The sequence below is a fragment of the Harpia harpyja genome, chromosome 18, assembly GCF_026419915.1.
Source record: "Harpia harpyja isolate bHarHar1 chromosome 18, bHarHar1 primary haplotype, whole genome shotgun sequence".
NCBI lineage: Eukaryota > Metazoa > Chordata > Aves > Accipitriformes > Accipitridae > Harpia > Harpia harpyja.
The window spans coordinates 944,574-955,095 of record NC_068957.1 but is presented as its reverse complement, the minus strand read 5'-3'; the positions used below and the strand labels follow the sequence as shown (position 1 = coordinate 955,095).

General features: G+C 49.1%; 1 protein-coding gene across 8 annotated transcripts in view; it reads right to left on the bottom strand.

The window, feature by feature from the left end:
• Positions 1–3,633: 3,633 nt before the first annotated feature.
• Positions 3,634–10,522, bottom strand: part of ENOX2 (ecto-NOX disulfide-thiol exchanger 2) — a 62,737-nt gene continuing 55,848 nt past the window's right edge. For 7 of the 8 annotated variants that reach the window (XM_052813246.1, XM_052813245.1, XM_052813243.1 and 4 more), the window contains one exon: positions 3,634–7,143. In XM_052813246.1, coding sequence (XP_052669206.1) covers positions 7,012–7,143 — 132 coding nt within the window. In that variant the 3' untranslated portion in view covers positions 3,634–7,011. The remainder of the gene's footprint in view (positions 7,144–10,522) is intronic. The other variant, XR_008239063.1, reaches the window with a different exon arrangement.

Here is a 10,522-nt window from a genome sequence, read left to right as displayed (position 1 = left end):
GGGGATGCATTAGCAAAGGGGCCAGAGAGTCACAATACCCGGTTAAATTTTAGGTGAGGCACAGCCCATGGAGGCATTCATGCCTTGCTTGAAAAGGGGCTTTTTCATTATTAAATTATTAAACGACATCAGGAACCGTTCTTTAGGCTCTGCAGCTTGCTTTGGCCACCCCTCAGCTTTTTGCCCCTTCATGTGCTCCCTCCCAAGCTCAGCAATCAGCCTTGAATGCAATACATGGCTTTTTATAACTTTCATCCTGCAGAAAAAAACATCTGTGGAAGGGACGAAGAACCTTTTAGGAATGTATTTTATTTACTGTCTCAACGGGGCTGCATGTAAGAGGTCAGTCTTAAACTAAAATAACTAACTAGTCCTGCCAACCTTTGCAAACAGAGATCCTGGGACATGAGCTCCCCTGGGATAGCCTGGGTGGGAGAAGGGGGCACAGATAAAACGTTGGCTTTGACAAGCAAGAACATCTCCACTTGCCAGCAATAGCTCAGGTGTTTCTGCCACGCCAGAAACGAGGGACGAGCAGAAGCGGTGCCTGAGCAGCAGCATCCTCCCGGCAGGACGGGAGAAACTCTGCTGCCAGCAGATGCTGCGGATGGACAGACAAGCCCCTGAGACAGACACACTGAAAGAAATTACTTTTCTGCAGGCAAAGCTCACAGCTCCGGGCAGAGCCCACATTCACAGCCCCTGCCCACGCCAGAGGGATGGTCGGAACAGAGTCACGGAGGATGCAGCTGCCTTGGGGCGAGGAGGAGGAGGAAACCTGATTAGGAGAGGGAGCAGAGCGGAGGGAAAGCAGGAAGAAGTCAGGGCAAGCTGCTGCTTATCTGGCCCTACTGTAAGCAATACGAGAATAGCTCTATAAAATGCCACCATCGCCAGCTTTCTGACAAACTCCTGCTTCGACTGTTAACCCCGAAAAACCTGGCCTTACTTCTTGCAACAAGCATGTATTCGTGCTCATGGGAGGAAGCTAGATGGGGACCACCACCGACAACTTCAAACTCCCTGAGGTCCCTGCCCTGAGGTGGGTGATGCCCTGCAGAGCCCCGTATGGCAGCGGGGCAGGCAGGAGAGCTCGCTCCAGCCTGGGCAGGCACCAGTGCTCCCCGCAAGGAGGAAAACATCAATACGCAGCAGGGGCAAAAGCCAGAGTACTGCAAATCCTCCTTCAGAGGGGGATGTCATAGAAAAATAATCTTACTACAAAACAGAAATAAAATGCCTTTCACTGGGAGCTTTAACAGGGCAATTCCTCTCTGCAATGATTTTCCCTGCTTATTTTTAGGACTAGGGCTTATTTAAGGAAATCTCACGGGAAAAGCTCAGCTCAGCTGCCCCTTCTATTCCTGAGGAGCTGCAATTGCTCCTCCATTTTCAGCAGCAAAGTTACTGTCTCCCCAGCTGCAACAAAGGGCTGACATTTACCTTCCTCGTTTCCTTCTCGCAGCACAACCAGAGGTAGCCTGAGCTCCCTTCTCTTCCTTCGAGACGATGGTTTTCAAAGCAGTGTCTCCACTGTGTCTCGTGCGGCCCCGTAGAGCAGGCAGGAGAACCTTCCCTGCCTGCTGGCAGGAGGGAAGCGGAGCAGTGATGGAGAGGCGACACTGCAGCTGAACATGGCCGAGGGGAGGAGAGGGGTGACAAGAATGTGTATTTTCTGCCAAAAGAAATGAGAGCCAGAAACACTGTCGTGTGGAGAGAGAGGGCAGGGTTACATGGGAAGGAACAGCACTTCCCACGCCTGACAGTGCTTGTGCCTTGGCAGGGGATCAGTCATTGCTCAATCAATCTATCTCCTCTACCCCCATACTTTCCCCACTCTTATCTGTCAGTAACTAGGGCACCTACCGAAGCATCAGCTGTTCCGGCAGATGAAACCTGAAACAGAAATTTGCTGCCTGGGTGCTGGTCGATGAGGGCCAGTGGATGGTTTTCACCTTGGCTCTCCGTGCAGACCTCTCAGCTGCTCCATCACAGCAACTTCACAACGACCAAGTCTCCAGTGCGGTCAGGCACGGGCAGGCTGGGCCACACACATGGCTGCCCTCCGCACCCAAAATGGGTCTGAGGGACCGCAGGGGTCCCCTGCGAAGCTCTGCCGTTGAAGAGCTCACGGACCTGATGGGGTAGATGTACAGCTAGCGTCTTGTACAACGTGTCATACATGGCGGGTTGCAGACCCTCCGAGAGCCTTACAAACCTACAGCAACCCACAAGACAGGTGTGTTAACACCCAAAATTGGCACCTCACTGCACATCAACGTGCCCATGAGCACTTCGGGGACCGCAGCCCGGCTCTTGGTCCATGACGTGGTGATGATAGGGGTGCAGCAGCACATTCCCTTGGCCACAGCTGGGGAGAAGCTGAGCTGAGGACATGGTTGCAGAGCCCAGGGAAGTCACCCAGTGACTGCTCCGAGGGGATCTGCATGCAGCTCAGAAGAGAGTGACTGCCAGCATGAGGTTTAATGAAGGACCATCTCTGCTCCCGTGCCCAAAGAGAAGGGAAACATCTGCAGCCCCTGCCTGTGCTCCAGGCTTGCCCACCGAGATGCACGCCAGGTCGCAGCACTGGGGTGACAAGGCTCATCTAGGACTTGTCTCACTGCTGCTGATGCTAAGAGGATAGCTTTCCTCTTAGCAAAGGGTCCCCCAGCCCCCCTGAGGACTCGGATGTCCCTCAACAGCTGGAGCTGCTGTCCTGGTGCCATGCAGAGTCCCAAATAAGATGTCCACTCCCTGGTGGCCCTCCTGTCCCCAGTGGGATTGCTAGCACGAGCTTCCATGTAGCAATTCAAACCCCAGGATGCTCAGACATGCTCACCTGTGAGCGCGAGGCGATTCCTGGCTCCAGCCCTCCAGGACACTACAGTCCCTCACCATGTTCTGCTAGCACTCGGATGCCCACGCCATGACACATCCCACCCCAGGCCCAGCTCTCATACCTCCAGAGCATCTTTCTCCAGGAAGGTCTGGGTTATCCGCAGGCTCCCTTTTAAACTAGACACCTCCCATTCATTTGGGACCCGACTCTGCCACTGCCTGCTGCCCGAGGCATCTCTGCATCTCCTGACCCAGCAGGCACCGGCTGCCCCCAGCCAACTTGCTTCCTTCCCCGTGGCAGTTGCATTTTGAGAGGCCACAGACAGGCTTGCAGCTTCCTCCAAAACGTGCAGCCATTGCATGAGAAGCCCCTTTGCAGGCTGTCGCACCTTTGTGGAAGCTGCCGAGTTCCCGTTTTCTCTGTGCATCACCTCATTGCCCATCTCTGTCACCAAGTATAAACTGGTGTTGCTGTGCTGCACCAGACATCCACTCCAAACACTGCCATAATCAGCAAACTCTGTCTGCTTTGAAGAAGGAAGGAGGAGGTCACGGACCTTGAATTCACTGCCTGTTGAGTAAAACATCAGAAGAGGCTGGAGAGGAAGCAGGGAGCGTTTCATAGCTGTTTGTGGCTAATCACTTGCTGGCCCACTATTTATGAACGCTCTTGAAATTTACTACAAGGACAGTGAAGCCCCACATTGGCAGAGGACTTGGGATGGAGCACCTCCTTTCCCGTAGCAGCAACGTAAGGTAGGTGAGAAAAAGAAAGCAGCAGGGCCAAGACTTGCCCATAAAAAACGTTTATTCCTTAAAAATACAACGTTCACCTGCAGTGACACAACTATTCAGAACATTTCTTTAGAAGGGTTTTCATCTGCTTCCACTGTAGCAAGCCTTCAGCGTCAGAAGCAAGAAGAGCAGGCAGCCCCACCTGCGGGCAGCCCGGTCCCGACAGAAAGGTTCCTTTCACCCATTCCTGCTGTCTGCACCCAAGCGAGCTGCGCACGGGGTCTTCACCCGCCGCTCCAGCTCCAGGAGGCACCCACTCCCAGAGCTCTCTCTAGAGACAGGGAGGGTTTGGTACCTGCAGTGGCATTCCACTTGCCTCCTCACTGTCCAGGGAGCCCATCTGCAGAACGGATTTCTCCTGGTGGCAAAGAGCACACAAGGTTTCAGGGAAACCTCAGTCCCTCTGGAAGGGCCTTGGTAAAGAAAGCCTGGAGAGGGGAAGCAGCAGGACCCAGGACTCATCTGGCCCTTACTTGCTTTTACAGCACAGAGCCATTGCTCCGTAGGTCCCAGCTCCACTCCCTCCCGCTGCCCCACAGAACAACCTGCCTGGTCCACCACGAGACTGTAGAAGACAGCCTCGGCCACACTGCAGAGGAGTTCCCCCCAGCCACACCAGCTCCCACAAGATGGGTCTCTTGCTGGCCAAGATGGCCTGTCCAAATCACAACTCCCACCCCACACCCGATACTCTGGAGGACTAGAGCCTAACGAGTCCATCTGCTGCATTAGCTTCCACATTTTAGGTTAAATCCAGCCACCACGCCCTGCTCATCCAGCTGATCGCCTCTGGATGCAGAGTCAAGGACATGCCTTTCCTGACTCTTGTGTGCTCTGACCATGTCTGCCCTCTGGGCTCTGAAACGGTCCAGTGTTCTCAAGTTTCCTTCCCCATTTTCCAGAGAGGTCTCTGCTGAACAGGCTATCCTGTCCTCTCTCCACCTGGCTGAACATGGTGACTTAAGGGATAGGGGGGAATGGCAACAAGTTCCTGCCCGGAGAAGCCGGTGTGTCTCCTCCATGACCACCCACCTTCCCAGGTGCCCTTGCATAATAGGTACGAGGCTCTGCAAGTGGAACCGAACAAAAATGAGGATGATGGTTCATCTAGGTTGGAAGAGCCACCAAGGTTAAGTCGACCTATGCCCTGTGTCAAAACTGCTTCCATAAAGAAGAAAAGACAGGTCATTATCACAGGAGACTCCCTTCGGAGGGGAACAGAAGGCCCAGTATGCAGACTGGACCCACTTCTTAGGGAAGTCTGCTGCCTCCCTGGGGCCCGGGTTAAAGATGGGAAGAGAAAGCTTCCTGCCCTGGAAAGGCCCTCAGATCATTATCCATTATTGATTTTTCAGGTAGGCAGCGGGGAAGTTGCAACGAGAAGTCTGAGGGCAATCAAGAGAGACCTCAGAGCCTTGAGTCGACTGGTTAAGGGATCAGGAGCACAGATAGTGTTCTCCTCTATCCTTCCAGTTACAGGGAATGATGAGGGGAGAAACAGGAAGAGCCAGCAGATCAATACCTACCTCCAAGCCTGGTGTCACCGGCAGAATTTGGGGGTTTTTGATCATGGGTTGGTCTACACAACACCAGGCCTGCTGGCGACAGATGGGTTATGCCTGTCTCAAAGGGGGAAAAGGATCTTTGTGCAGGAGTTAGCAGGGCTCTTTAAAAGAGCTTTAAACTAGATTTCAAAGGGGAAAGGGATAAAACCAGGCTTGCTAGAGATAAGCCTGGGGCAGCACACCAATATTTGAGGGACGGTGTGCTAGCGAGGTCCTTCTGTCTGCTCCACAATGTGCTGAGTACACTGGAGCACATTTGAAATGTCCCTGTACTAATGTGCACAGCACCTTAGCCGTCTCAGTGAGGATAGAGGATGGAGATCCACGTGGCAGCAAAGACGCAAGGGTTATTGATGTGTTAGAAACCACATCAGAAGCGCCTGAGAACAGTCACATAGGAATTAGGGCTTGTCCCCCAAAAAAAGGTAGCAGGATCAATAGCCCAGCTGAAGTGCCTCTACACCAACGCATGCAGCACGGGCAACAAAGAGGAGCTGGAAGCCACTGTGCAGCAGGAAAACTACGATACATTTGTAATCACGGAAACCTGGTGGGCTGACTCGCACAACTGGAGTGCTGCAATGGATGGCTTTAAACTCTTCAGAAGGGATAGGCAAGGAAGGAGAGGCGGTGGGGTAGCCCTGTATGTTATGGAGAGTTTTGACCACCTTAGAGCTTGACGATCCGGTTGGTGGCTGGTCACAAGTAGTGCTCCCCAGGGCTCGGTATTGGGGCTGGTTCTGTTTAATATCTTTATCAACGATCTGGATGAGGGGATCGAGTGCACCCTTAGTAAGTTTGCAAAGGACACCAAGCTGGGCAGGAGTGTTGATCTGCTTGAGGGTAGAAAGGCTCTACAGAGGGATCTGGACAGGCTGGATCAATGGACCAAAGCATTTTACCCTACATCTTACTAATCTTCTGCAGACGGCTGGGGAGGAGCCTGGCATTTACTGAGAACACAAGGAACAGCCTTTGGGAAGATTCAGGAGGAGAAAAGTCTCTGCTGCTTGTAGCACTTCCAGAAGCTCGGTCTCCAAAGCAAAGTGGGTGGAGAAATTTGGTGGTAAGCCATTACTAAAACAGAGGTCTGATGTAGGCTCTCTGCTCCACTCAGATCAATAGAAAATTAAATACCCTTCCCATGTAAAAAATTATTTACAGACCAACTCTGCAGTGCACAGACCACCAGTGGCACTGCCAGAATCACACTCAGCTCCTAGAGACACTGCCTTCATCTTAGCTTAACTGTTAAACTAGTAGTAGAGAAAATAGCATGAAAAAGAACCAATTGTTTGGCTCAGAGAACTCTGAGCCATCTAAATCTTCTTCTGTTTAAACATACCTCAGTTTTTAATCATACAAATGTCTAAAAAAAAAAAAAGCTGCCCCCCCCCCGCCTTTTGGTGGTTCTAGAAACCTGAAAATGCCTCTTTGTTGTTGCTTCAGAGGACAGTCTATAGCTGTTCCTACCAGTAAAAAGAAGGTACAGGATGAGAGATTTGGGCACACAAATCACAAACAACATTGGCAAAACATATAGTCAACACGCTGTGCTTAAAAATATCAGACGTGAACTTTTTTCACAAAATATATTGAACCGCACTTGCCCGTTAACAAATAACTGATCAAAGAAGCTACAGAACTTGAAGTTTCTTCCAGTGCCGCTCGGGACTCATAGTTTCACTTACATATTATCCCACCCAAGTCTGTGATGCGTGCAAGACAATCATCATGAACAGAGGTAAGAGGCATCCCAGGTTTTCTTGGCGTACACATCCTGCTGCTGTTTTCAGCATTAAGTCAAAGCTCAAGTCATTTTCAGTCCATCAAAGCCACAAAACTTCCACCTTTTCTCTAGGCTGGCCCCAACCCCACTCAGCTCCTGCCTGAATGTGTTCTGGAGTCGAGTCATGAGAACTTCCACTTCTGCAGTGCAAATCTGTGAAAACAAAGAAAATGTCACTAAAAATGAAGACACTTTTGGCTAGGGAAGCCCTGTAATGACTGGTGATATTCAAGCTCTAACACTTTTAATTTCTAAAGTACACATAGACTATCCCTGTCCAAATACTCATGAAAATAATCTTGGGACAGCAGGAGTTGTGCTACTGTCACACTTTGGGGTGAGATGGCTGCAGATACAACAAACAATAGAAATAAGGGTAAAAGGACTGTCCTAATTTTTTCCACTGTGAAACGCAAGATAATGGATTAAAAACTCCCAAGCATTTAAGTAACTGAACAGTGACTACTTTTATTACCACTGCAAGAATAGAGCTCTCCGTTACTGGGTATAGAAATCAGGGACATGGGGAGTTTATATTCACATTCTGAACAGTCACAAGCATTCATCTACAGTGCAGCTACCATGTCCCTAACCCCTAGGAGTAGCTAAGATACAAATAGAGCTAAGATACAAGATCTGGAGGTTACACCACTGCAGAAAAGAAACCTCAACATTTAAGGTGGACAGACTTGCTAGAGCGGCTCAGACCAAAGGCTTGTCAAGCCAGACTCTTGTTTCAGGTAGTGACCTATAGCGGAGAATGATCCACCCAGTTCCTGGCCCTAACCAGACCAGAGTGCTGGCACAGCCCCAGGGGGGTCACCCTGCCGCCTTTCAAGATGACTGGTGGCACCTTTCTTTGGGAAGCACTCTCTGCAGTAGCTTTTTAAGCTTTTCTAACACGGCGAGTGGTAGGAAGCATAACGTGTTACATGGTTTTCTCATACAGCTGAATCTTACTTCTAAAAACACTGGCAAAGTTACGTGTTTTCTCAACACCGTGCCCTGTAAGAGCTGAAACTAAAGCCTCTGTAGTGTTTTCATGGGGTTGAAGCAGGGCACGTACCTGCAGCATCTTTACCCAGTCACACACCAGTTATCCAATCTGCATCAAAAGTCAATCACGCATAGAGGGGCAGGCCTGTAAATTTGACTGCTCAGGCATTTACTAGATACAATTAAAGTTCAGCAAGTGAAAAAGTTTTAAGTTTTATTTAAGCAAATTAACAGTTTCAGGACATACAAAGAGTGCAAAGGCTGTGTCCACCTTACATTCAATTGCCTGCAATGGTTTTCTTATGGCAGCAGAAAAATTGAGACCTTATTTCTTATATTCACAAGAACTCAAGATTGCTTCTGCTGTGTATTTGGGACTGCTTTGACACACGTTCAGAGCTATCTCTGCACAATAAACTCATCCACCTGCTGGTTAGGTAGAACATTAGGATGTATTTTTGGATTAAAAAAAATGGATATTTTCCAACAGTGTGGCACAATGTAACATCCTTTGCACACGTTCTGTTAATCTACCAGTCCCTATCTCTATTTTTAACTCCCTTCACAGTCTGCAGAGTTTGTAGCTCTGTAGCTGCAGCACTGGGAGTTTCCCGGGGCTGTGCTTTAAGCCAGGTGCGTATCAACCATGCATCTCAGCGGCGCTTCCTCCTGCGGATGTTTCATTTTCACCCCTGCCACACTGGATTCAGTTTGACCGTTCTGTAATGTCAAGCCTGATCCCACACTTCATGGTCTCCAATACAATGCATAACTGGATTTTCCAGGAGATAATCTTGAGTCACTTCCCCTACCATGCTTCCAAATTCATGTTTGACTCTGACCTTCTCAAGGAGGCATTACATTTTTTCTTTTAATTCACTTACTTTCTGTATATGCCAGCATGAATTACAGTTTTCAGCTAGCACTTAGCTAGGGAGAAGGTTTTTACTTCCAGGAGTGCAGGGTACCATTTACCACTGGGAAGACAATGTACACAAGAAGTATGTTCACTTTTAAGCCTTCATTAGTGCGCAAGTATATTCCTCTAAAAGCCCTTTGGCAGTAATTGCAGGCCCACAGTTTTCAAAATATGCCCAACATGTGATAAAGATCAAGAGCACCTGCTTTACAAGATGGATTTGCACTTGGTGGATGTGCTTTTGTCATCACGCTGTTCTGCAACCAGGCAGACAACAGTCCAAGTTTTGAGAGAGAGAGAGAGGGAGAGAGAAATAGCCCAACCTCAGGCTGGCAATGGGTTTGGTAAGGCAGAGAGAGGTCCAACCTAAGACATGAAACAGCATGTGGACACCCCAGGAGGAGCATCATCTACACTGCCCAGCCCCTGCGATGCTCACAGTGCTACAGAGTTCCTGTAAGGACTGTTTCGTGGCTTTGAACCACCCTCGATCTTAATTTCTGCACTGTCTGCTGACCTGCTGGCCTTCTTGGTGAGGCTGATAGGCAGGGAACAGGGGAAAGATATTCCTCTTCCTTTCCTGTCAGCAGCTTCAAGAAAGCAGATTCTGCTCTCAAGTGCTCCCCCCCACTCCTACCCCACCTCAAGCCTAAAGATCTGCTAGACGTTAAAAGCAACACCCCCAACTAATACCTAGCTCCTGCATTAACCAAAAGGGAGACAAAAGACCTAACCTGAAGAACAAATGGTAAGACCTCCTTTCAAGAGACCAGGCACAAAAGACCTGTGCAAGTCAGCAGGTTGATGTGTCTACCTGAGTGTCAGCAAACAATAAAAAACACTGATGTCATTGCAGAGGTTAAAGGATGCACTTTTCACAGGGCTTTTCTGCTAAGCTTATTGTAGAAACTTCCAGTAGCCCTTTTCTACACTGTAGATTCCAAAGAGGAAGTGCCAGAATTCAGATGAATGATATGATAGCATTTCTTTAGGAGCTCCAAAGAAAAATAAAGGCGGTTGTTCACCTCATAGACAAATTCAGAACTAGAATGAGAAGATAAATTATTAGATATGTCTTTAAAGGGCTGGAGTGAGCCTGGGAAACACAGGCCAGAGACATGTGCTTTCTTAGAATGGGGAAAATTAAACAGTAAGTTATAAACAAAAGCAGCTGAGGAAGTTCCAATCACAAGAGATGATTCCCATGCTGGTAAGTCTCCTGTTCCTGGGGCACTTTAAGGAAGACAACGGTACAGTAGAAGAGCAAGATGTAATTTCCTTGAACCTTCAAAAGCCTTTGCAAAGTCCCTCCCCGTTTACTCTGAAAAGGTGTCTGAAGCCAGTGATACACAAAAATACTGCAGGAAATAGCAGCTTCTTGTTGTACTAAGGAAAACACGTGAGCACTGCTCTTGTTATTGGCATTTTTGACCCTTGCACCCAGGACTTGATCCCTCCACTGAGCACAGACCCCTGTAAGCAGGGACTGTAATTCAGTGTTTATGCTTTTGTAGTACAAGGCCCTTGCACAGCACCCTCCTAAAAATGACTTCACTGACAATATCAAAACAGAGACAGAAAAGGCTCAGTGAAGGGCTACAAAATCAGAAATATGGA